Source organism: Martes martes (genome assembly GCF_963455335.1).
Source record: "Martes martes genome assembly, chromosome: X".
Lineage (NCBI taxonomy): Eukaryota > Metazoa > Chordata > Mammalia > Carnivora > Mustelidae > Martes > Martes martes.
In genome coordinates this window covers 92,027,909-92,054,617 of record NC_137897.1, presented here as the reverse complement: position 1 = coordinate 92,054,617, position 26,709 = coordinate 92,027,909, and the positions used below count along the sequence as shown (strand labels likewise).

The following is a 26,709-nucleotide window of genomic DNA, read 5'->3' as shown; positions in this document are numbered from 1 at the left end:
CAGAAGGGAAAGACAGATGCCTGACCAGCCTCTTTTGACCTCACAGGAATGTTCAGTTGAGAGGAAGAGGCAGCCAGCTGCACAGCCCCCTCGTGTGGCCAGGAGGTGCAACAACAGCCTGGCGCATACAGCCAGGCTGAGCAGAAGGATCAAAATGTCAGAGAGGAAGAGTGCCCGGGGAAAAAAATTGAACCCCCCAACCAGAATGAAAGTGAGGTCCAGAGGAGAGGAAGTCGCTTCTAGTTGGCAGATCAAAGTCTATCCAATGTCCACCTTCCAGTGCCGTGCTCCCTCTGTTCAAACAATGATTCTCGACCACTGCTGTTTGTGAGAATCACCTGGGGAGCTTTTTCTTTAAACGGCTTTACGATGTGTAATTGACATGCATGAGCTGCACATACTCCAAGTTTACAGTTTGGTAAGTTTTAAACTACGTGCAAACCTATGAAACCATTTCCACAATCCAGGTCATGAACATACCCGTCACCCCCAAATACTGCCTGATGTTCCTTTGTAAATCCTATCTCCTGCTCCCCTCTCCCAGCCTCCACCACCATCTGGGGAACTTTTAAGCACCATACAGTTGCCAGGGACCACACCTGCAGAGATTCAGATCAGTTGGTCCAGGGTAAGGGCCAGGCACCAGGATTTTTTTTTAAAGCTCCTGGGTGGTTTTAATTAAAGTGCAACCAGGATTGAAAATCACTGTATTCCACAATCCTACTAATCTCTGCACAGATTAATCTTCTGTACTGATCTCCAAACTGAATTATCAGAGCTACCTGTAGAGCTTCAAAAACAGACACAGTGAAGCTCCACTGGGTTAAGTGTGCGATTTAGCGGGTCAAAGGGAGGGACAGAGATTTGACATTTTTAACAAGCCAGTGAAAGACTAGCAGCTGCTGGCACATTCCCCTTTCTTGATTAAAAAAATTCTAGTGCAATTTGAGGGAAAAGCATCTCGTGGGAAAGAAATGAATAGTTTCTTAAGAGAAATCAGTTTAAATTTAACAAGCTATCCACGAAACTGATTCTCACTTATTCATTCAGCAAACGTGCTCTGCGTGCTGACACAGAACTAGGTTCTGGCAGTATGACAAGTACAAGAAGGCATCTGACTTCTAGGAGACGAGAGGACACACACTGAACAGGTCATTGAAAAGGTGATATTTAATAAGTCCGTACCAGTACAAATAATCATTGTTAAAATGTTGAAATTAAAAAAAAAAAAAGCACATGAAGGTCTGGAGTAGGAGAGAGACTTTTGATAGATTCACTTTCTCTACATTTTGAATGTTATATTCCTGTTTTAGAAAGTAGCTCATTTGTTTAACAGAATTAATATATTTTAGTTATTAAATTGGGCAAAAAGTTATTTGGCCAGTTATTAAATTGGCCAAAAAGTAAGATTAATTTTCAAAAAACACTACGATGGCGGTCCTAACCAGTGTACTAAGGAAAGAAGAAAAAAAAAGTATGAGGATTAGAATGGAAAACACCAAATCTGTCATTATTCACACATGGTGTGATGGTGACCTGGTCAAATCTAAAAGAATCCACAGAGGGTCCTGGGTGGCTCAGTCAGCTGAGTGTCCAACTCTTGGTTTCGGCTCAGGCAGTGATCTCAGGGTCATGGGATCGAGCCTCATGTCAGGCTCTGCGTTCAGCAGGGAGTCTGCTTAAAGAATGCCTCCCCCTTTCCCTCTGCCCTCCCCGGCTCCTTTCTCTAAAACACATACATTTTTTTTTTAAATTAAAAAATCTACAGACTGATTATTAGAATTTGTAAGAATTTACAGTATTAACAAGGATGTTAATAAATATACATACACACACAACTGTATTCTATACACCAGCAAAAAACACAAGAAAACACATTTTTAAAAAGGTCACATTTACAGTCACATTTAGAAATCAAGTGTCCAGGAAGAAATCCAACAAAAGCTGTACAAGACCTCTGATGGAAAGAACTATAAATACCTCACTGAAAGGAAGTAAAGAAGACCTAATTAATCCTGATAAAAATCCCGGTGGCTTATTTCAGATGTTTGTTTTGACTTGACAAGTGGATTTCTAAATGGTATAAGGCAAGGCAAAGGGTCAAGAGGACCGAAGACACTTCTAAGGGCAGCACTGTGGGAGGACTGGCTCTACCAGACATCAGACCTTATTATAAAGCAGTAGTGATTAAAACAGTATAGGGCTAGCACAAGGACAAATCCGTAAATAGACTAGAAAGCCCAGAAATAGACCCAGACCCAGATTCTTGATTTATGACAACTGTGGCACTTCAAAGCAGAGGGGGGATTTTCAGTACATGAGTAGCATTCTCAATAAATGCTATTTGGGATAGCGGGCTGTCTGTATGGGGAAATGAAGTTGGGCTGTTCTCACACCACACACAACAATCACTTTCATGTGGGCTGTAAAGGTAAATGTGAAACAGTGAAGCTTTTAGAAGACATAGCAGAATATCTTGATGACCTCAAGGTAAAAGAAAAAAGATTTCTTAGGCAAAACATGCACAAGAAAAAAAAATGCCACTAAGTGTAAGTGAAAAGATTGATAAGTTTCATTGCATTAAAACAAAGAACTTGCAAGTTCATTAAAAGATGCCATGAAGAGAGCAAAAAGGCAAGCCACAAGTGGGGGAAGGTATTTGTAGCACACATGACTAACGGGGGGCTTGTGTCTGCAACATACATAAAGCTCCTAGAAGTCAGTAAGAAAAAGAGAGATAACCCAATCAAGATGGGCAAAGATTTATATGCACCAGCATACATAGAAACTTCTCGTAGCAATGTTGTCCATAACAGCTCCAAACTAGAAACAACCCAAATATCCTTCTGAAATAGAACAGAGGAAGAAACTGTGGTAGATTCATACAATGGGCCACTATACATGAATGAAAATGAACAAACGTCACCAGTACGCAGTAACGTGAATAAACCTTAATACTGTGGAAAAGAAGCCAGAACAAAAAGAAATATGATCTGGATAGTTCAATTTATAAAAGTGTTTTAGAAATAGGTAGAACTAAATTATACCGTTTAGAGATGCATACATGGGTGGGGGGTAAAACTATTTTTAAAAAAGAAGAGAGAAAAAATCAAGAAAGACAGTGGCTTCAGTGGGCAAGGGGCAAGGAGCTGTGATTCAGAAGTGGCCCAAAGGAGGCTTGTGGGGGTCCTGGCCACGTTTTATTTCTTGAACTGAGAAGGACTGTACGAGTATCCTCTCTAAAGAATTTTGTTAAAAGAGTACAATTTTAATTTTATGTACTTTTCCACCATGTGTGTTTCACAATTTAGAATGTTTCTCACAAGTGTGATTTGCAGGCGGATTTGGAAACCGTTGCTGTGAGCTCCTGGAGCAGCCAAATCCAGAAAGTCTCACTTCCCCAGTAATTCGAGTCCTATGAATCTGAAAATTTGTTACACCTTAGTCAATGACACTAATGATGATGATGATTGAGGAAGCTGTACCTGCTGAACTGTTTTTTCCTGAGAACTTCAAAATCAGGCCTTTTGTAAAACAGCAGTGGCATCGCTGGCTAATTCACTGCAGTAAATACTGACATTTAATGAGCAGATGAACGAAACAGACCCAAAAGGAAACAGCAACTCTCAGCAAGAACTGTGATTAAAATGCCCCTGAGCTGAGTGGTCGCAGACGAGAAGGCTGCCAACAGACACTGTGTAATGACTGTTTTGAAATAATTCAAAGTTCAGATGCTCAGAATATACCACCTTTTAAGACTCAAGTCGCTTCTATATTCGGGGCTACTCTGCTCCCTCCGAAGGATGATGGAGTAAAGTGACAAGAGACAGAGGAAGTATATTTCTCTTGCTGTTCTTGGTGTGTGTAATACTGTTTTTCAAATAAATTAACTTCATCTATTACTACTGAGGAAATTAAGACTCAGGTTAAGCGACTTGCCCAAGGTCACACAGCTAGCTAGGAGGTAGCAGGGCTTGGGGTGTGAAGTCACACCTTGTTCCCCAGCTCATCTTCCTTCTCCACTATATGACACAGCGGCAACAGCGTGCACACCTATATCTAGAACAAACATCATCCATCCGTGTGTAGACATACCGACAACACAGTTCTCTGTCTCCCCACTCCAGAGAGAGAGAGACAGAGAGAGAGAGATCTCTATATATAGAGATAGAGCTAGAAATAGGTATATTCTTGAAGTCCTCTCCATTTCATTTACCACTAGGTAATGATTGCAGGAAACACTTGAGGGAGACATTTATAAATCAGAGTAGAGTCAGATTTTCTCACAAGAAAGCATTTTACATTGTCACAGTGGTGGAGTAAACAATAGTAATAATAAATGCTTTCAGTTACATGTCAGCCCGGATAAAATGCTTGGCTTGTCTAGAAATAGCTATCTTTTCCCACCAGTTACATCCTTGTATTGTGTTCTTTTGCTGCTATCAAAGGAGAGCAAAGAGGGAATGAGAAGGAGGGGGGTGGAGAAAGAGAAAGAAAGAGGGAAGGAAGGAAAGAGATGGTGGGGCGGACTCTAACACCCAGCTATTTGAGTAGCTAAAACTAGGTTAAATACAAAGTTTTCATTTCAATCGACAAAGAGGTCACTGGGCCATTAGGTAACTGGTTCAGATATCAAGCATTCTTGTTCCACATCTCAAAATATCCTTGTCACCCCAAAGGCGATGTTCCACAACAGCCCCAGAGGGGGGACCCCGTGGTGAGAGATTCCAGCTGGCTAAATCTCAAGGGGTTTCCAGTCACGAAAGACTGGGGGGCCGAGTTCTTGAGGGGTTGGAATTAGGAAACAACTTCCCTCAACAGAGCTCTCCCAATCCAGCCAGGGGGACTTGGGAGACAGGAAAGTGTCTCATTACGGCACGCTCCAATTCTTATCCCATTCACTTTTTCCACCCTTTTCCCTGCAAGATGTACAAGCAGCCCTGAGTTTCCCTCTAAAGTCGGATGAACTTCGCACTCCAACTTGTCTTCTACTAATGCAGTGCCACGGGACTGGATTTCATTCTAGAAACTCGTAGAGGAGGTACAAATGTCTAGTTTCACGACCCAGTAGATGGTTTGAAAATATCTCAACCCTTAGACACCCTCTCCCCCAAAGACACATGAGGGTCATAATAGAACCTGACAAAAATCCTAATGACAATAAAAAGGAAAAAAATCACTAGAGAGGTGGAAACAGGAACTTTGCCAAGACTGTATTCAAACAAAGCATGCATATGAAACAGCTTCTGTCAACATTTGATTTCTGCCTTACAGATAAACCCTGTTGGGAGGGGAACTACATGCTTCTGACCCAGGGCTATAGTTTTTTTTTAAGGTTTTATTTATTTATTTGAGAGAGAAGGAAAGAACACAAGTGGGGGGGAGGGCAGAGGGAGAGAGAGAGAGAGGCAGACTCCCCGCTGAGTGGGGAGCCTACATGGGGCTCGATCCCAGGACCCTGGGATCATGACCTGAGCTGAAGGCAGATGTTTAACTGACTGAGCCACCCAGGTGTCCCAAGGGCTACAGTTAAGAGCCTTGAGGCCAGAAAAGCTCTCGGGACTTGGTGGGTTCCTCTGCACTCTGAAGCAGCTGGGGTCCCCTTAAAAGTTACCGGCCTATACTACAGCTACCCCAGACAAAGATGGGCTTTTGTTTTGAAGTCTCATTTAGAACAGAGGGGCAGGATAAGGGAAATAATGGCTTTTAAGCTCAGGGTGAGCAAACCAGAAGGGGGTCTTATCCTCTCCGTGTTTATTTCTTGGAGCAAATTTCTAACCCTTCTCTGAAGCCCCCTGTTGAGATCAGGGACAAACAAGATGAAAGGGAGAAAGCAGAGGAAACAGAACAAAAGAACTCCAACCTCAGGATTCTGAGCCCTCAGCAAAAACACAAACAGGATGAGTCTGTGTGTTTGATTTTGCGTTGGCTGGATGTTGGGAGGAGTATTAAGGAGGATACATCCAGCAAAGACCTGGACTTTCTGAACAAGCTAAACCAAGTCTAGCAAAGTCTGACACCTTAAAGACTGTGGCTTAGAGGAATGATGGCGGAGGCCCCCTTCTCTGCTTGGAAGCAGACATTCTGCCTCGTATCCTGGCTCCTCCGTGACCCACCTGACGCTTTGTTGTGAGGGGGACGGGGAGATGGTCGAAGGGAACTGGTTACATGACCCACCCCACTCACATCTACTCCACCTAAAACTCCCCGATTGTATCTGGAAGGCTTTCTTTCAGTGCTGCCGTATTCATCTGCCGAACAGTTCATTTTCAGGTCTGCCCGAGCTCAGAAGCAAATCTGACAATTCGATTTTTTTTAAGATTTTATTTATTCATTTGACAGACAGAGATCACAAGCAAGCAGAGAGGCAGGCAGAGAGACAGAGAGGAGGAAGCAGGCTCCCCACTGAGCAGAGATCCCGATGTGGGGCTCGATCCCAGGACCCTGAGATCACGACCCAAGCCGAAGGCAGAGGCCCAACCCACTGAGCCACCCAGACGCCCCTAATTCAACTATTTTTAAGAGGAAGAAAAAGTACATGTCCAGGTAATGGGCTCCTTACTCATTTTTATGCGTACGGTAAAAGTCCTCTCAAATACAAAAGCACATGATTGTTATGGAAGGCATAAGTGCTTGCAAAGGGCAAGAAAACACCCCAGGATCCTTGGGGGGCTGGATCCCACTGTGTGGTAGACCACCGGACTTTTCTTAACATCTCTTGGGTCAACCATCTTAATAACTTTTATGCAAATGTCTCAGCCTTCTTTTAATGCTATTTTGGAAAAAAAAAAAAAAAGTACTTTTGAGAATCTACCGAAATCTGTGGACCTTTGGAAACACACATACATACACACACACACACACACACACTCTCTCTCTCTCTCTCTCACACACACACACACATACACATTTTTACATACAACTTCAGGGAATTCACAGATCTTTTAGAATCCATACAAAGAACTTCCTCAGGGGTCCGTGGGCTTAAAGAATCTCTGGTCTAGAAAAAGAGTTAACATACATGGAGTATTTACTATGTCAGGCACTACTCTAAGTGTGTTTTAAATAGATTCTCTCGATTAATCATAACAACCTCATAGGCTGGGTACTACTCTTCTCTATTTTACTGATGAGAACACGGTGGCAGAGAAAAATCACTTGCTCTAGGTCAAACAGCCAGTAAGTGGCAGAGCCAGGGTTCAAGCCGAGGCCATCTGGCTTTGGAGCGCCTCCTTGTAGCCACGAAGTCACAGCTGTGAAAGGAACCAAACTAAAGTCCTTTTTTTCACACAGCCCAAGCTTGTACCAGCTTCCTTTTTCCCGAGGGCGGTGGGCAGGTGTGTGGATAACTTGCTTCCCCACTGGGTATAGAAGGGATGCCTGGCCAAGTAGTACATGCCTGCTACTGATATTGTTCAAAACGAAAACCAGTCAGGCCCTCCATTTGGCTTCCAAAGAACAGGCCTATGGCATTGACATTAGCCCTTGAGCTTTGGGATCTTGATCTAGTAGGTGAGATTGGTTCCAGGGTCATGAACTCAAATACCTACAAGGTACCAGGAAAATAATGCAAATATGAGACACAGGCAATTGAGAGAGGGAGGAACCATGGCCAACTGGAGAGTATCTGTCCTCTCTCTAAACATTCACATTTAACAACAACCAAAAAAATAAAAAAATCCCATGAAGGCCAAACCAAAGACATTCAGAGTGTGGCCCTGAGTCTGTGAGATCTGAGTAGACCATTTCCTTCCCACTCTTTAGGTATCTCCAAGTCAGGAGTGTAGGGAATATAACCTGTAAGCTGTAAGGGACACAAGCTAGCCCACGTGACTAACAACAGCGTGATTTTCATTCTGTTAAAACCATGCTTTTCCGTGCTAACCAACCGAACAATAGGTCACTAGCCCAAAGGTCCGGACTCCCCAGAAGAAGCAGCCTCGGGCAATAAGTGATAGCCCCCATCACATACCTCATACACAGGGCGCATTCAAGGTCAGACGCATCCACAAAAGATGGCAGTGGAGCACTGACAGCAGCCTCGGCCCCCTGCTCAGCCGGAGGATCTGTGATTTAGAAAGCAGTAAGTCAGAGATGGACCAACCTTACTTTCACAGACAGCACTTCTGAGGCAAGAGAACCCCATGGGTGTTTCAAGCTTGCCGCTCTCACCCTGCCTCCCAGAGGGTAGATGCAGTGGCCACCCGAGCCACCAGGAGTGGGATACCCAGAAAGAGGCTCCGGGAGGTTTCCCGCAGCCCCACAGGAAGAAAAATGTGAGTCTGGGAATATCCAAGAGCCCTGGGGACTTGACTCCAGTGCAGCAGGCACCTCACTCAACAGCAGCAGCAGCAACGGCAATCCCATGGCCTGAGCCAGGTCTTCAAGGCTGGTACTGAATCCCGGCCCCGGCAGCCTGTCTCAGAAAGACACGAGGCTGCGGCTGCCGCTTCTGATGCCTACCGCTGGGCACCCAGCTGGGAGGAAGGAGGGAAAGGCCTGGTCACACCACCCCGTGCCTCCATTCCTAGAATGGAGACGAGGGTAGGGGCAGGTGGGCCTGGAAAGAGGCGACACCACCAAGGGCGTGAGGTGTCAGTAGTTGATGCGGGCCCTGACCTTATGCCTTGGCTTTTCCTTATTAGTGAACCCCAACAGTGTGCTAACAACCATGTGGGCTCTTTCAAAGGCCTCACGGCACCCCGAGTTGGCACAGCTCAGTGCCAGAGCTGGGCCGCACACCCAGAGTCGGCGGAGCCCGCCGAGCCCCCCATGGAGGCTAAGTGACCCAGATGCCTGTGAGTCCCGGCCCTGCCCCCTCCAAGCCCCTTTCTCCCTGGGGAGAGTCAGTACCTGGCTTCGAGGCTTTCGCAGGCACCTCTGGGTCTCGGGTTTCAATTGGACAATGCTTCCTTTTCTTTTCGTGGCATTTGCCAGCCTTGGTGGAGGCAGCTTCTGCAGAGGCCGCGTCCCCCTTCTCCGCCTTGTCTCCTGCCTGGCCTTTCTGGTCGCCTTGCTTCCCCTCCCCCTCTACTTTAACTGGGTTTGCCAGGCTGCCGCGGTCTCCCCCCGCCGCTGCTTCCTCCTGACTAGAACAGCGTGGGAGCTCCGGGTTGTCCTGGACGGAGAAAGAGCCAAATGTCAGTATCACCTTAGGACCAGCATCGTCCTCTGACACTGCTACTGACTGGGGACAGAGAGAAAACTACGGAGCCCTGATCGCTGAGTGGACACACGGCTTAACTGGGGTGGGGGGCAGTCAGAAGACATACTTCCTACTTCCAACCACACAGCATCGGCAAAGAAGGCATGCCGGGCCTGGGTGAAACGGAAGAACTTCCCTAGGCAAGGACAGAAAAGCGCGTAGAGGACAGACACCTTGGGCTGTGGGGGAAGGGGACAGATAGAGAGTGGGGTACCTGCCCCTCTCCTGGCCAAATCTTTCCCCAGTTACCACCTGAGGGAAACCAAGGCACGCAATGAGCGTGGATCCTATCACCCAATCTCCTGCCGCTCTCTCTGCCACTTCAGGCCATCTGAGAGCCCCACCTCCAAAAGGACTTTCGCTAAGGCTTTGGCACAGGTGTGTTCACAGGCCTGCGGAGTTCCCTTGGGTTCCAGAGCTCTGCGTTATACCAGTCAAAAGAACTCCGTGTCATACTAGCCAAAAGACAAACTACTCTTTTGACTAGATTTTGAGTGAGATGTCTGAAAAAGAGACAAGTCACTTGGCAAAACGACCAATAATGTCTCTAGCCTTTTCAAGACTTTTCGTCCAGGAGAGGGCATTTGAAAATGGATCTAGAAATAAATCCAGTGACAAGGTGTTTGCAGATTTATCTGGCGAACCCTGAACTCTGCTCTAAATCCATAGTCCGCAGGTCCCAAAATGCTCATGTTGTTTTCTTTCCCTTCAACCCCTGGCACCTCCAAATGGTAGACAGACGGAAAATGGGGAGTGTATAGTCGGGAGAAAAGGGTGAGATGAGGAGAAAAAGGATATGGGTTTTCTCAGTCTCTAACCTGGGGAGATCGGGGGATCAGCAGCCCCAGAGCCGTGCGGCACCCTCCACTTTCTCTAAGCCCCGCGCACTGTCCACACGGGAGAACACTGCTTTGCAATGCAAAGTTTATGTGGAAGCCCAATTCCCCTTTCCCCACAACTGGCTCACCCTGGAAAGCCAGGGGTGCTATTCTCCCTCACTTCTGATTGAGCTGCAGTGAGAAGTCACTCCAGGCACTTCTTCGGGCAACTATTAGCGTTCTCAGTCATCTACTGATGATCTCAAACATTACTGAAATGCACTAGGTGTTCTCTGACTTCTGAAGATACTCGGTTCTGCCCCGTTTTTTGTTTTTGTTTTCTTAAGTCAGGCATGCCTGCATCTTATTCCTTCTCAAGAGCGGGGAAAGAAGCAGGGAAAAATGTAAGTTTCCTGCCTGTCAGAGAACCCAAGAAGCCGTGGAGATCACAGGGCTTCCCCACAGGGGAAGAACACATGGCACGGATCAGGGCGGGGGTGGGGGGTGGGGGGAGGGAGACCATTGCCTCAAGGTGCCTAGGTTTTCAGGGCTAAATTCTGTCTTCAAGTCCGGACTTCTGAGCCCCAGCTTCTGCCCACTTACTCTCTGCTGAGAAAGCCAGGGCCTAGAGCCCATCTCTCTGTGGTTCTGTTTTCTTGTTCCCAAAGATGGGCACAAATACCCATCTTCCTCCCAGGGACTTAACTCTTCCCAAATTGCTTTCCTCTTCCCAGCTACGACTACGTCCTGGAAGTCTACTGATGTGTAAGACTCCGTGGGGGGATATAAAATTACCTCCACAACCCAAATGGGGTTGTCTTTGCACAGGGAGCTCAGCTGGTGCTCAAAGACCAGCAGCTTGAACAAACAAAAAAAGCAGGAAAGGAGGGGTTGTTAGGCCTCTTCCCAGGCTCCGCCCCTAAGCTGATAAAGCCGTCTGGATTGAATGGTTCCAGGGGAAGCGGGCCAACTCCTTTTTCCTTCTGTCAAATCTCTCTCTCAGCTGGATCTGACCAAGAACTGAAAAAATGAAGGTAATAAAACCAACCCCCCCCCGCCGGGACCGTGCCTGAAATCCGGTTTTATCTGTAAGAAATAACCTTCTAGCAAAGAACACAACCACTAGTGAATCCATTTCTTCCTTCTCAGGAACCGAAGGAGAGGTAGGGCTCACTCCCACGTTTGCCCACACAACAGCCAAACGAAGCATCGCGAGCGAGCTGGGTGAGTTGAGTTTTACCTGTGACAACTTTGGTAGATTATGACTGGTGCCTTCAGTAGCCATTGATTCTACGTGTTCCTTTAATCTAGGGTGATGTGCCAACAACTTCAGGATATCGGGAAAATGTTCCTGAGAGTCCCCCGGGACTGATGGTGAAAAGAAACTAAGGAGAAGCTGTGACATAAAACAGAAGACTTCACTGCTTAAGTTTCTACAGGTGCTTGGGTGGTGGGGGTGGGGGAGGGGGAGACAGGGGCAGGGGACACAGCTCGCAGGGTGAAACTCCAGGGAAGCAGCCTGGAACCAGAGACCCCAACGTACCAGGGCAGGGGGCCTCAGTTTGGCGTGCGCCAGAGCTACCTGGGGAGCTAATGAACACCCCAGGTTCCAAGTTCCCACGCCTGGCTCCCCCAGGTCTGAAGTGTGGCCCTAGAATCTGGATCTCAAAAAGGCATCACAGATGACTTTGTCACCCTAGCCAAGTTAAGAGCCATCACTCCCATGCTACCATTCCATAGAAATAGCTGCAGTGGGAATTCAAGACCTATCTAGGAGGAAAGACACAGAGAGGTGAAGGCAGGAGGCAAACAACATGGGGGGACCTGCAGTCCCGTCCGTAGCAGCCCCGTGGGTAGAAGCCTACACACATCTTCTAGGTTCCTCCATGTCTTCCCCCTACCAGCCCATTCTGCCTCCTCCTCCTCGGACCACCCTCCTTGGACCTTTAATCCCTTCCACAGTGAAGTGGTGGGAAGAGCCGAACCCAGCCTCTCCTCCCCCATTCTGGCCTTCACTGTGCAGAGACTGCTGGGTAACTTCAAGTACTGGAGGCACGCAGGCTCCTGTCTGGGGCCAGTTTCCCTTGCGGTTGGAGAAGGTGGGGAGCGGGGGAGGTGGCAGGTGAAGACACAGAAGACCCAGCAGGGTCTGGGAGTCAAGGATATGTGTTTTAGTGCAGGCTTCCCCACGAGCTGCCCGCATTCTTGCTTCGATTCTCCCCTGTGCCAGCACAGGTTACAGACAGACGCGTGGACATACTGTATGTAACACGAAACACAAGAGAGCAGCTCACTTGGCTTCCAGCACACATGGAAGTGTTTACCACTGGGCAGCCGCTGCGGTGTCTGGAGACCCACTAAAGGATGCTCCACACCCTTGCTCAGGGGAACAGGGTATGAACTGATCAAGGGAGGCTGACAGAGACTCCAACCAAACTCTGTCCGGTTTAATTTGTCCTCTTGCTGGCCCCTAGCAGTGCCTTCATGAGGTTCTTTGAGATGTCAGCACTTCCCACAGAGCCAAAGCCTGCTCAGTGTCCAGCGCCAGCTCCAGTGCCTCAGCTCGGGCCCCCTGATGTCACTGGTCCGTTCGTGCTCTCTGCTGCACCATAACGGAGCGCCTTACACTGCTCGGTCTTGCCCGAGTCTCAGATCCTGCCACACACCTGAGTCTTTCTCTCTAACCAGGTGGCCAGCTCCTGGAGGCCCATGACCATGTCTAGTACATACTCATCATCCCGGATAGAATTGAATTAAGACACTTATCCATCCCAGGGCCTAGGCAGAGGCCAAGCATTCAAGTCCCAAGTCTTCAGACGGATCGCAGTTTCCTTCCAGCTCTGGGAAACCCACTTCCCAGGTGGAAGCTGTCGCTAAAGGAGTGAGGTGGGGAGGTACTCACAGTGCCCCGGGCCACCGATGCCAGCTTTCAGAGGCCCCTCCTCCCCAGGAAGCAGAGCTGGCCTTCCGAAGCCCTCCTGAGGGGCCCAGAGGACCAACCACTTCTGAAGCAGTGTCCCTAGGATTCTCACCCAAAGAGCACGGGGCTGGCTTGCCGGGAGGAGCACCGGCTGATGTATGCAAGTGTTGAGTCACTGTGTTGTACACCTGGAACTGATGTAACAGTGTGTGTTAACTAACCAGAACTGAGAGAAGAACTTTTGAAAAGAGAGCGTGGTGCTCTTCAGTAGCAGCCGCACAGCATCCCAAGGGACAAGGTTAAAAGGGCAGAGCATGGAGGGGGGTGGGAAGGGGGCAGAGGGGAGAAATTGAAGGAGACAAGGCAGAAACAGCAACAGCACTTCACTTCTTCCCTTCACTACCTAAGACCGCATTCTAGACCTTCCCAGAGGCTTTGGGAAACAAAAGTTGGGGTCAACGCTGAGTGAGAATAATCATTCCACACGAATGAAAGTCATTTCCACTTCAGTGTCAGCCTTAGAAAGACCCGAATGGGTCAAGAAGGGGAAAAAAAGAATCCGAGGTAAAAACAAACACTAAAAAGAAACCTAGGCCTGGGAGTGCCTAAGGGAGCCGATTCCTGCCGAGTGAACCTGGACCAACTTTGTCAAATCTTCAACCCTGAAACTGGAACGGTACAGTAAGTAAGAACGGCCGAGGGCCCTCGGGGTTTGTATACGGCTGCCATGGCCTCATCGCAGTCAGTGGAAATTCGCCTCTAAATTCTCCACCCCGCTTCAGACCTCCAGGACACTCATCATGGGCATATGCACCCTTGTGTTGTCTGGCATTTTTAGTGCACTGTATAACACATGCGGGGTTGGAAGGTCCTTGAGGACCAAGACTGTGGCTTATGCCTCTTTGGATCTCCAGAGCTTAGCATGGCACTTGCCCCTATCCCGTCAGACGGTTGTGGAAGTGACACTAGCAGGTCTATAAAAGTGGCTGGCGAGAGAGGTCGACCCAGCTGATGACACCAGAGCCTCTCAGGCCAAGTAGGAAATGGATGAACAGGAGTAAAGAGACCACTTGCCCCTGGATCTGACACCTGCCTCTGTTGGCTTTTGCACGCTCTGCCCCCAAAGTCAAGATTCTTCTAACCAACCTTTGGCCATCCCCCACCCCCAGAACCAGATGGTCCCACTGCTACTCTCCACCCCATCCCAGCAGTGAGCGCCAAGCCCCCTGGCATGTCCTCCTGGGACGGAAGAATGGTGGAATGGCTAAGAAGGCAGACCCTGGAAGCAGATGGAGTTGGGTTTACATGCCTTTTCAGCAATCACCAGCTGCATGATCTCGGGAAGTCATCAAGCCTCAGCTTCCTCATCTATCTCCTCGGTAACGTGGGGATAAGTAACAGCAGCTAACCTCATAGGGATGCTGTGGGGGTCAAATTACATCCTCCACAGAAAGCCCTAGCATAGTGCCTGGTGCACTGGAAATGCTACATAAATGTTAGGTGTTATTATTATTATTTACACCATGGACCACACTTAAGATTCACAGCCTGGAGCAATTCTCGGCCACCAGTACTCCTCTCAAGGACACCTTGTCCACTTTCCCAAACCAGGTCAAAGCAACCTTCCAGAGAAGAAATCTGTGCGAGGCACAACCTCCAGAGCTCAGCTTCTAGTTCACTGATGTTGCTAAAGATTCCTTTCTGGAACCTTAGGAAAGCAATCCTTCTCTTGCTCCCTTTCTTTACCCACGGCTCTGCCAAACCTCGCTGGGACAGAGGCACTTGAGACAGGTGGTGGACAGGGGGAGGGGCACAAGGAGGGCAGAGGCCACCACTGACTCTCAGCATCCGACTTCCGGGCCAGTTAGCCCCACCGTGAAAGCACACTGTGGAACAGAAAGCACTGCGCTCCCCGAGCTGGGGACGCTTGAGCCCTTCAGCAGGGCTAACGTTTCATGAATTAACAAAACGAAACAAAACCACCACATTCTCCGGGGATTCAAGAATTGGAATGACGGCTTGGATTATATCGTCATGGTCCCTGACTTACATTCGTGAGACAGTGTATGTTGTATTTCTAGCGAAGGCTGAAGGCTGGAGTTCTGCATATAGCAGGGGAGATGGTGACCAGCATTCCTGGCGAGGAGGTCACCCTGTGGGGCTGATGAAGCTGTGACTCGGCCAAAGCAAAGTTCTACAACTCCGGGCAGTCCCGCAGCCCTGACCTCTCTATCAACAGCCAGATCCCCATCAGTGAGCCGCCACCCCCATGTTAACTTGTCTGGTTTACTTTTGGTGGTTTTCCTACTAACAACCCAGACCCTGACTCGAAGAAGCAAGAGTATTCCTCGGAGGCTACTCCAAAAATGCGGGAACAGCTCCATTGGATTGCACATGCCAAGAGGATGGTGTTTCTAGGCAATTGGCTCTTGTGTCTCCTTCCTGCCCCCTTAACCAAGGGAGCCACCCACTCAGGGCCCTAAATGCCAGGGATGGCAGTTCCCTCACTTCCCTCCTTGGAGAAGACAGAGAAGTGGGAGCCCACTGGGCAGCTGGACCTGACATCATCTCAACTCACCCTCTGGGCTTCAGATCTTGCTCTTTTGTTCTTTCCATCCAGGGACACACAATACAGAAACTCCCTTAGTGCTTCCTCCACCTTGCCTAAGGTGGCTAAGGCTTGTGCTTTTCTGAAGTGTGCCTGGAAGAAAACATTAGCATTCAATCCTGTTCTTATTCACCTACCGACTTATTGACCCTAGCCGAACACTTAATGAGTAGTCATTACTGTGTGAAGGGTTTTAGAAGGACTGCCTTCTCTATAGCCCTATCATGTAGGCAAATGTTCTGAAGCCCATTTTACAGATGAAACAGAGACCCAGAAAAGTAACTTGCCCAAAGGTAGTACAGCTAGTAAATTGTGGACTCAGGATTTAAGTCTGGGACTGGCTGATACCAAAGTCCAGTTTCTTAACCACTGTGCCATATGATCTCCCTGCTGCCCCACTGTTGTAGTGGGGGCACTGCCAAACATAGCAAGAACCCTCATTTAAGCACATACTATCCAGCTTCCAGAAGCCACCCAGATAGGCCTTTCTATTAACTAGTCTGTCAAGCAAAGACCTAGTCCACATTACTGGCTGAATGATTGCCTATACTTGCTGATCATTTCTCAGAAGAGGCCCAAGGAAAGGACATGACCTCCCCAAGACCTCAAGGTATAGTTAGTGGCAAAGCTGGAACTAGAACTGAGGTGTAGGACCCCCAGAATGCTCTTCCCCACAAAGCTGATTTCCCTTCAGAGGGCCAACCAGAGACTGAGCAAATGCTTTCCCTCCTGTGGGCTCAGCTCACTTCTGTTCCCTTCCCACACCTTTAAAAAGTATAAAGAAGATTTGGGGGCACCTGGGTGGCTCAGTTGGTTAAGCATCTGACTCTTGGATTCGGCTCAGGTCCTGATCTCCTGGCCTGTGAGATCTAGCCCTGCGTCAGTTTCCCCACTTGGTGGGAGTCTGCTAGAACATTCTCTCCCTCTGCCCCTTCCCCCTGCCTTGCATGTGTGCACTCTCTCTCTCTAATAAATAGACAAATCTTAAAAAAAAAAAGTATAAAGAAGTTTTAGGGCTCTCCGAGGTCCCCGCCCAACTGTCCCAGCAGAGAAAGTCTTGAGGTAGCAGAAGAGCATCCTGGGGAAGAGGGAGGAACAAGAAAAGAGGTGGAAAGATGGCAACATGGCAACATTCTCTCCATGCCTTGGGACAGGTGGCCGTTGCAACTTGGCCGGGAGGGCGTTGCTCTTGAGTCATCTAGGGTGCCCCTTGGGGGCCTGCTCCCCACTCCCTTGCCTCTATGGCTGACCCCGAGTCTAACTTAAAGAAGAAAATGATCCAGGTTGCACCTGCTGGGCACTCCCAGCTTCCCCTCCTAACATGCTTCTACAGACCCTGGGGTGGTGTCCTCTGGCTCTTGTCTGGCTACAGGCTCCGCAGGCAGGGATCTGCCTTCTTGAGCTGTGGCCTCTGCTCCAAACCTCTTGAGGCCCTCCCCTGTGCCCCCACCCTCTTCCTGGAGCCTAATCTTGGCTGATACTTGGGTATGATGATACAATGATGGCTTCCTTCATTGCTCCTCCCAGCACCGTTTACCAGGGGCCCCTGGAGAAAGGCTTGTATGACATTTCAGGACAGCTAGAGGGGATAAGTGTTGGGAGACCCGAGAGGCCTCTAGGACCCCTCCAATCATACCAAATAGCAACCCACATATTCCACTTGCTCGGGACAGCCAGCCTACCCACTGAGAGCTGTGCCACCTGCAGGATATGTTGGAATACCACCGCACCTGGCTGGACTGTCTGCACTAGGGCCGCAGGAGGTATACCCCGCCCCTAGGGGCACTGCACACAGAAATGGTGAGAAGTATGCAAATCAGGGTACGGGCTGGTTTTGAATCATATGGATCAGTTCAAATCTTCTCTCAACCCTCAAGACAATACCATTTGTTCTCTGCACTGCCTCTCTGCTTACCCCAGCACTTTGGGGAAATGAAACTCCGGTTTACAACTCTCACCAACTCTGATTTCACTGGGGAAGTCACTTTTCCCATTTCATCTGAAATGGTCCGCTACTTCTTAGCCCTGCTTCCCACTGTACTATGAAGACTCCCGCCCTTAGGCCCCAGGTTTAGGGTGGGAGCAGAAGAAGCTGCAAGGGAAGTCTCACCCCCAGGCAGCTTCCTGACCTGCACTGCTATAAAGCATGGTATGTTCTCACTGAAGCTCCTTTGGGTCAGACACTGGTGACTTTTAGTAAACCCTAAATCTGTTCCTTGGGAAGGAGCACATACTACTCCGCCATAACCCATGAAAACCTTCTCATCAAAGTACATAAGAGCTTCACTCTGATACTAATGGCCCAGTGCGCAGATCCACAAATGCTTTATCTGAGGTTCCCAGTTCCAGAAACAGTCTGATAGTCCAAAGTTTCACAAGCTCAGAGTCAAAAGTCATTAGGTGGCAAATATATATGATATAGAATACGTCATAGTTTTTATCTCATTTAGTGTGAATTTTCATGTAAGGTACAGCAGAAATATTAGTGTGTATGATTGTGGGATGTTGTCCAGAGCTCCCAGAGGGTGCCACCTAGTATGTGGTCTTTCTGAAATCAGAAATATTCTGGACCCTGAACACTTCTGGCCCCATGGGATTCAGATAAGGATCACAGATCAGAACCTGGGTAAGGTGGGTTTCGAGGTGGTATCCTGGGGGCTGTATAAAGAGAACACTGCACTAAGGCCCAGCAAACGGCAGAGCACCCAGAATGGCCTGTCGATCACACTCACCTGTGACCCTCACACCACATTCCCCAGGAGGCAACTGGGGAGACAGCAATAGCAGTGCTTTGCAACCCAGGACCCCTGGGGTCCAGAGAGTGAAGCGACTTCCCCATGGCAACTTAACTTGCAAGTAGTAGAGCCCAGGCTCAAACCTAATCTCCTAAACAAAATATGGACACGTGGCTAAGGGCCAGTCCTGAGGCCAGAGATGCAGAAAGTGACACTTTGCATCCTAGCATCCTGAGAGGTGCCTAGCCTTTCTCTGACCACCCTTCGTGTGACCTAGATGTTTGGGGATACCAGCAGGCTGATTATATGAAGGACTCGAAATAACACAACCAGCCAGCAATACTTCTCTCACGTTCCTCTTTCTACTGTCCCTGAAAATGACAGACCATATAATGCTATGTGCCAGGCATTGTTCTAGGCATCTTACATATATTAGCTCATGTAATCCTCATGAAGGACCCTGTTAAGTAGGTGCTTTAAATACCCCCCCCCCCATTTTACAGATGAGGAGATGAGGCACAGAGAAGTTAAGTAATTTGCCCAGGGCCACACAGCTGGTAGGAGCAGAGCTGGGGCATAAACGCAGGCGGTCTGACTGCCAAGTGCATGTGCTAAGAGTCACAAAGCCTAAGCTGCTCAGCAGGTCATCAGGTGAAGAAGTAAACTGGGGAAGAATCCAGTTCCCTTGCAGACCTCTGAGTCACCCTTTGCCAAGGGATCCCCAGCTCCTTAGCAGAGCCTTTTCCCTGCTCTGCTTGAGCTCTAGTGCCCCAAACCCTCAAGAAGGCAGCCGTTCCTGCCAATTCCTGTCTATAGCACAGCCCATTCCCAGCCCTCCCATTCCACTCACCTTGAAACCCAGTGGGCGGAGCTTACATGCTATTTCTGCATCATGCAGCGCGTCCTCATGAGACTCCAAGGTGAAATAAATTTGAGACCGGTTGCTATAAAGCAAGTGGTCATTTGGAGCTGCCAGAATGAGGAGAAAAAAAAAGCTCTCATTAGTGGTCCCAGGGCAAAAACCTAAGTCCTCTACTGAGAATGGATCTTGAGCAAATGGCAAGTTATCTAGGATTTTTCTACTGGGGGTCCAAAGGTTTAGGCTCCGTTTCCAGCCCTGATGTTGCCCTGCCTGCCACAACAGCCCTGCTCCCCAGCCACTCTGGGTCTGAGCTTTCCCAACTATACAGAAATTATTTTTTAAGTATGTTTACTTTCATTTATTCGTTCATTCATTTATTTATTTTGACAGAGAGAAGAGGAGCAGTGGGAGAGGGAGAGAGAGAATCCCAAGCAGGCTCCACACCCAGGTCTCCATCTTATAACCCTGATATCATGACCTGAGCTGAAATCAGGAGTCAGACGCTTAACCAACTGAGCCATCCAAGCACCCCATAAAGAAGTGATTTTTGCTTCTTTCTCAAGTGGTTCTTTAGTGGGCCTGTGGGGTCAGTGGTGCATTAGCCGCTCTGACATGGGGCAACCCTGGCCCCCTCCATCGCGGCTATACATGGCTACCCCCGGGCAGCCTGGCTTCTGAGGGAGGTATCACCCACGAGGAAACAGGCCAGGGAAGAGAGAAAGGGAGGTGGCCAGATGTGACCCCCAGCCTGCCCACCAGGAAGACAAGTCCAGGTTAGTCTACTCATGACATTAGCAACACCTCTGTCTACCAAGCCCAGTGCCTATGAAGTTCTCTGAATGCACTTGCAAGGCTTTGTCCTCTCATTAGATGGCCAAATGTGAGTGAACCTGAACAAGGCTGCTGGGAATGAAGCGAGCTTGGCTCTCACTAACAATTTGAATCGCTAGATGCCAGGGCTGGACAGGCCTTTAGAGATTGCCTGGTTCAATCAACCCATTCTTCAGATGAGGAAAATCAAGCCCGGGGAGCAGAAGGCATCTGCTCCAAATCATACAGCTAGAGGGTCAGACCTTGGAAGTGTTGAAGTTGGGGCGGGGGACATGTTCCTTTTTCTGGAGAGTGTGCACTACACAGAATAATAAGGGGACACTGGCCATCTTTTAGCACAGAGACACTCACCTGCTGGGGAGGCCCCTTACCTCTTAAAAAGGTAAGGCTGTCACGATTTTTTTCACCCTGACAGCTCAGATTAACAGAGGTGAAGGAAGAAACTCCCAGTGGAAAAGCGGTGGCAGCAACAAAGGGGGAAGAAGACAGCGGGAAGGGGCTTTCCTGGCCCTTGAGGTATGGCTAAAAAGAATGGAACCTCCCTTGGAGACCTGGGTTTAAGTGACCTCCCTTGTCTCCAGGTTGCCCGCTCCTGCCCAGGGACTGGGCTCCAACACAGTTCGCGGGATTTTTCCCCAGGGCCGTGCAGAGGACTTCCTTGGGTCCCCATTACCTGCCGTCCAGACGTTAGCGGAGTTTAGAGTATGCCATCCCTTTTGATCCGTGGCACTCGCCAGCCCCGTGCCGGCTCCCACCGCGCCTTGCCTGCGCACAGGATGTGCGTTGGGGGGGGGGGTCACTACCTCGCCTGGCAACCTTGCACCGCCAGCCCGCGCTCCTCCCCCTCCCCTACTACCTGTTGCAAATTCGGGTAGCGAGTCAACACGTGGAGCCTCAACCCCTCCCCCGCCTCCACCCGTCGGAGTTGGGCTCAGGGCACCCTGGGATCTTCAGAGCCCCGCCAGCCCGGCCCTGCCGCCTCCTCCGCAGCTCGCTTCGCTGGACGCCGCGCCCCGCCCCGGCCGAGCTCCGCGCAACTGGCCTGAGCTGGGCACTACCCGCCCGCGGCTCGGCAGCCACTTCCTGGGTCGGGACGCGGAGGGTCGGCGGGAGCGGCTCCTCGAGGGAGCTCGGGCGCCCCGGTGCGGCCAGAGCCGTGGGGCTCCCCACTTTGCCCTTGAAGCCGCCGAGCCCACCCGTCCGTCCTCCCGCAGCGCGCGGCAGCAGGGGACCGAGACGCGCCCCCCTCCGTGGCCAGCCCGCGGTCCCGGGAATTCCCGAGCAGTTGCGCCGCCCGGTCGCCCGCCGGGTTGGCGGGGTAGGGGTGCGAGGAGAGGGCGCAGGCGGCGGGCGGGCGGAGTGGGGGGGCATCTATTTCAGCCGAGGATCGTGTGATAGGAAGCGGTGACAATGAGTCACAGGGCAGCGGGGCGCGAACGCTCCCCTCCCCCCGCACACGCTCGCGGGATGGTTTCCGAGGCGAGCGTGGCCCACTTCGGTTACCTCAGCCGTTACACAATCCCGCCCGCGCGGAGGAGGGGCCGCCCGGCCCGGGCCGCTCGCGGCCCTTATGCAACCAGTGCTCTCCTGACCTAATTCCACGGCGGACCCACCCCACCGGGAGCCGCGGCCCCGGAAGGGCCGATTCCCGCCATCGCGGCGACCCCGGGCCCAAGCGCTAGCCGCAGACGCCCGTGCCGACCGAACGTCGCGGGTCGGCCCCGGCGCCAGTGTGAGCAGGCTGAGAAGTTCCTCCGCCCGCGGGGAAGGTGCGGGCAGGTGCAAGAGGAGCCCCGGCGCGCGGAGGGAGAGGGCGGAGGGACAGACTCAGGCGCCGCGCGACCCGACGCAAGGAACGGGGCGGGGGGGGGAAGGAGGGGGGACACAAAGATGCGAAAGGCCCGCGAAAGAGACAGAGATACGGTGACCCAGACAAAAGCTGACGGAGAGACTCGGGAATCCAAGCCACGGAGAGACACAGAAAAAGACAAAGAGCGACAGGGACAGACAGGGACACAGAGAAAGGGCGAGAAATAGGTAGCGACCCAGACCAAGTCAGAGTCCGAACTCCAGACACACTTCCCCCACACCAGTCACGGCCCGTTTCCCCCCCCACCACCCACCAATGGTCCCCCGCGCCCCCCCCCGGGCCGCGGGCCGCCCCCCAACTCCCCGCCGCGTTCCTTCCCCCCGCCCGGCCGGGCCCCGCGACGCCGCGGACTCACCTAAGCGCACCGCCTCGTTGTACTTGAGCAACGCCGCCTCCACCTGGTGCTCGCGGTACAGCCGGTTGCCCTCGTGCCGGAGTTGCGACGCCCGTGCGGGGCCGGGGAACAACTTGCCCAGGAGGCCGCTGAGCACCACGTTGACCCGTAGCGGCGGCGGCGGTGGCGGCGGCGGCGGAGGCGGCGGTGGCGGCGGCGGCGGCGGCGGCGGTTGCGCGGCGTCGGACGCCGCCTGCGGCTCCACTCGCCGGACCGCGCGCGCCCGCCCGGCGGCCACCATCAGCGCCGAGAGCTTGACTCCGCACAGGGCGCAGCGCCGGTCGGCTGCCCGCCCGCGCTCCAGGCACAGCTTACAGAAGGTGTGGCCGCACGACAAGGACACGGGGTCTGACAGAAACCCATGGCACTTCCTGCATTTGAAGCCGTCCCACACCTCGGTGGCGGCGTCGGCCGCCGCGGCCGCTGGCGCCCCTGCCTCTCCCGCCGCCGCCTCACGGCTCGCCGCCCCGCTCCCGTCCGGGGGCGCTGGCGGCAGCGCCTCGCCCTGCGGGACGTTCTGGGCCAGGCAGCGCACCAGTTGTTCCAGCTGCTCGGCCACCAGCTGCTGCCGCTCGGAGAGCTGTCGGTACACCTCGAAGGCTTCCCGGAGGCGGCCCCCGGACGCCAGGGCGTCAGCCTGCTCGAGCAGGACTTTGTACTCGGGGGTCGAGGGACTCGGAGGCGGCTCCTCCGGCTCCGGCTCCCGAGCGGCCAAAGGTGCGGAGCCTTCCATAGCCGCCCCCGGCTGGGGGCCCATGTCGGCGCGGGCCGAGGATGCCGCCGGCTCCGCCAGTTCTAAGTTGTTGCCGCCGAGCTCGGCGGACACGCTCAGCATCTGTCCGGTCTGAAGTGAATCTATAGAGAGAGAGAGACAGGCGCGCAGGGAAGAGGCGTCTAGGGGCCGGAGGCCCAGAGCAGGGACTGAAGAGAATTCGGACAGCCACCGCCGCGCTGCCGTGCGCCGCTCGCTGCCGCGCCTTCGCGAGCACCACGCCGGCCGCCCCGCGCGGACTGATAACTGTCCTGTCTCAGCGAAGTGTTATATAAAACAGTACCACGTGACGCACCGCCACGCCGCTCATTGGCCGGCAGCAGGGAAATTGTTACAAAACCAGTTTTGTAACAGTGTTGCGATTGCTTCTTTTGGCTTCGCTTTTCTTGGCGTCTTTTTGAGGCTGTTTGTGTTTATTCTCCTCTTTATTCCCACACCCCACGATGTGGTTGCTTTTCTGAGAAGAGGGAAGGGAAGAAAAAAACAAACCCTAAGTCTTCTCTCGGGTTTCTCCGTCAGCGGACCCTACTCGATCCCACCTTCAAAGCCGCGGGCAAACAGGTCACCTCAGCCAGCCGTTCGCCGGCGGTCCCCCCGCCTCCAACCCATCCCTCGAGACGCAAAGACCCCTAGCGGCTCAGCCCGCCAGATCTCTGAGGAGACGCGGAAGGCTCGCCCGCCTAGGGGCTACAGTTGGCGGTTGACGTCTGCGGAGGGAAGCGTGCTGGGACGGTCCCCGGGAAGCCCACACGCGCCCCCCTCGCTCCAGTTCCGGCCGCGGCTCGTGAGCCTTGGGAGCCGCGTCCCGGCTGCTCACATTCGGGGTCCCTAGCCGCCTTCCCCGGGGAGTTCCCCCCGAAAGTTAGTGAGTGTGGTCATCCGAAGGCGCTTCTGTGCTGGGAGCCACCCTAAGCGGCGGGCCCGGGAGAGTTGGGTTGGACCGCGAGGGACCCGTCAGGAAGATGCGCTTGCGGGACGGGCCCCAGGGGTGGCGCCTTGCGTGCCCCGCGACTCGCGTCCTTCCCGTCAGCGCCAAAACCTGCGGCACGTGGCCCTGGGCGGGGGGGGGGGGGAATGGGGGGCACGAGAGGGGCTCCGGGGGGGGCCACGAGGGGGCGCGGCCACGAGAACTCCGCGGGGATCAGCGGGTCCCCTGGGAGCGTAGGCGACCCGCGGGCGGGATCGGAACCAAGAGCGCTCCTCCGGGGAAAGTCCGCGCGTCCCGGCGCGCTCGAGCTGCAGGCGGAGCTGCCTCCAGCTTCGCTGTCCCGGAGCGCCGCGGTCTCGGCCCCTGCGCGCAGTGGGGGAGGGCTGTGTTCAGGCCGGGGTGCTGGGCTCACAATAGCTGGGCTGCCTCGAGGATGCCCCGCTTCCTTCCAGAAGGCCCATGTGAACTGCTCACGCCATCTCTCCCCACCCAGAAGTTGACGGGAGCCACACGCACAAAACGAAGAGGCTTCGAGACCTAAAGGAATAACGCATGTCCCCTAGGGCCTTGGTGCTGCGAGCAGGAGAGCGGGGTCTGGGCTTGCCTCTGACTCCCGGAGCCTCCAGAGCCTGCAGGCTCTGAGCAGTGCCTGGAGCCACGCTCAGGGGCCCAGCGTCCCCCCCAGCGCCTGAAGATCTCCAGCTGGCTCCCGCTGTGGCCATCTCTTAGTTGAGGGACCTTGGACAAATGACCTAAACTCTAGGAACCAATATTTGGGGTTCTGAACACATGTCGGGGATGACCTTAGTCGGGATCAAGTCATGTTTCAGAGTTGGGCATCACAGGGCTCTGTTAGGGCTCTGTGTCTCTTTAGGTGGTTAATCCCTCGAAACAACACCAAAAAAAAAAAAAAAAACCCCACAAGTACGCTGTCGTGCAGCGATTTCTAGAGCCTCCCTCTGGTGAGACAGGACTGGGGAAAGGGTCAGAGGGGAGAAGGAACGCTGGGGACAGCGGGGGGGCGGGGCGGCGGGGGGGGGGGGGGGAAGAGACCAAGAAAAGAACCAAGGAGCTCAGGATGTAGCCATAAAGGCATAAGGCGCTCAAAGGAAAACTTGGCTTGCAGCTCTAGTTTTGCCATGACTTGTGAAGAGAACTTAGCAAGTCCTCCATTCAGGCCTTAGTTTCTCCAGATCATCAAGGTTCTCTCCAGCCCTCACCTTCAGTGACTTCTATCCTAAGACTGAATTTCATGATAACAACTCAACTACTTTATTAAAACACTGGTCCAGGGGCACCTGGGTGGCTCAGTGGGTTAAAGCCTCTGCCTTCGGCTCGGGTCATGGTCCCAGGGTCCTGGGCTCTCTGCTCCGCGGGGAGCCTGCTTCCTCCTCTCTCTCTGCCTGCCTCTCTGCCTACTTGTGATCTCTCTCTCTCTGTCAAATAAAATAAAATCTTAAAAAAAATAAAAATAAAAATAAAAGACTGGTCCAGATGCTGGGGGCAGGGGGTCGTGCTGTTGGTTGGTGGCTTGGACAAGGGGGTGAAGTCAGCAGTAGCAGAAGGGTAGGGGCGGCTAGACTGCTGTCCTCATCAGGGTCAGGCTGGAGCTAGATTTTTTTTTAAGATTTTATTTATTACAGAGTTCACAAGTAGGCAGAGAGGCAGGCAGAGAGAGAGGGGAGCAGGCTCCCCGCTGAGCAGGGAGCCTGATGCAGGACTCGATCCCAGGACCCTGAGGTCATGACCTGAGCCGAAGGCAGAGGCTTAACCCACTGAGCCACCCAGGCGCCACAAGAGCTAGATTTTGAAGATAGAGAAGTCAGGGGACTGGACAAGAGGGAAGGAGATGGCCAAGCCAGGCAGTGGAGAAGAAGCTGGGGCTCCCAGTAAAATACTAAAGGAAGCTCCTTTCACCCTTCAAATTGCCCTGCTGTTGAATGGGCTCAGTCTTAGTCCATTCAGGCTGCCATAATAAAATACTATATACTGGGTGGCTTATAAGAAACAGAAATTTATTTATCACACTTCTGGAGGCTGAACAAGATCAAGATTCCAGCAGATCTGGTGTCTGGTGAGGGCCCTCTTCCCAGTTCATAGACAGCCATCTTCCCCGGCTGTGTCCTCAAATGGTGGAAGCGTGGATCTCTCCAGGCTCTCTTTCATAAGCGTGCTAATTCCATTCATAAGAGTGAGAGCCCTTTTGATTGAATCACCTCCCAAGTGCCACACTTCCAAATACTATCACACTGGGGATTAGGTTTCAACATATGAATGTGGGGGACACGAACATTCAGTCTATAGCAGGGTCCCCAACATTATCTGTCTGCCCCTTTTGACACCTTTGAGGAGGGACAGTCTGTAGGTAATGGGCCCGTAATGAGATGTAATGAAAGGGCCATGAGATGAATCACGATGAAAACTTAATCCAAGATCTTTCTCCCTTTGACAAGTTTTTTAAAAGATGTTGGTTACTGCCAGCTGTCTTCCAGATGCAGTTCTGAGATGAGCCTTGTTCCCTGGACCACCTTGACGAATAAGCAAGCATCCTCTGGGTTGGTTTCCCTCCCTTGTCCACTGGGGTTGGAGGCGGCGAAGAGAAGGCCAAGGCAGGGCAGGCAGCAGGTTTCAGTCCAGCAGGCGTGGAGTAGAGATGCTCTCAACAGGTAGCCCCCTTCGACATCTGTGTGTGCCTAACGCTGACCATGAATTTCGCCAGGAACGTTAACAGCTGCCAGGGTGATGCAGGGTGCCCTGGGACCAAAA

At 52.0% G+C, this 26,709-nt stretch overlaps 1 protein-coding gene across 1 annotated transcript in view; it reads right to left on the bottom strand.

The window, feature by feature from the left end:
• The window catches only part of LONRF3 (LON peptidase N-terminal domain and ring finger 3), a 39,249-nt gene extending 16,054 nt beyond the window's left edge, over positions 1-23,195 (bottom strand). The window contains exons 1-5 of the mRNA XM_080795568.1: positions 22,420-23,195; positions 22,205-22,332; positions 19,137-19,255; positions 8,854-9,118; positions 7,973-8,066 (exon numbers count right to left, since the gene is read on the bottom strand). Coding sequence (XP_080651694.1) covers positions 7,973-8,066; positions 8,854-9,118; positions 19,137-19,255; positions 22,205-22,332; positions 22,420-23,078 — 1,265 coding nt within the window. The 5' untranslated portion in view covers positions 23,079-23,195. The remainder of the gene's footprint in view (positions 1-7,972; positions 8,067-8,853; positions 9,119-19,136; positions 19,256-22,204; positions 22,333-22,419) is intronic.
• Between the last annotated feature and the right edge of the window lie 3,514 nt (positions 23,196-26,709).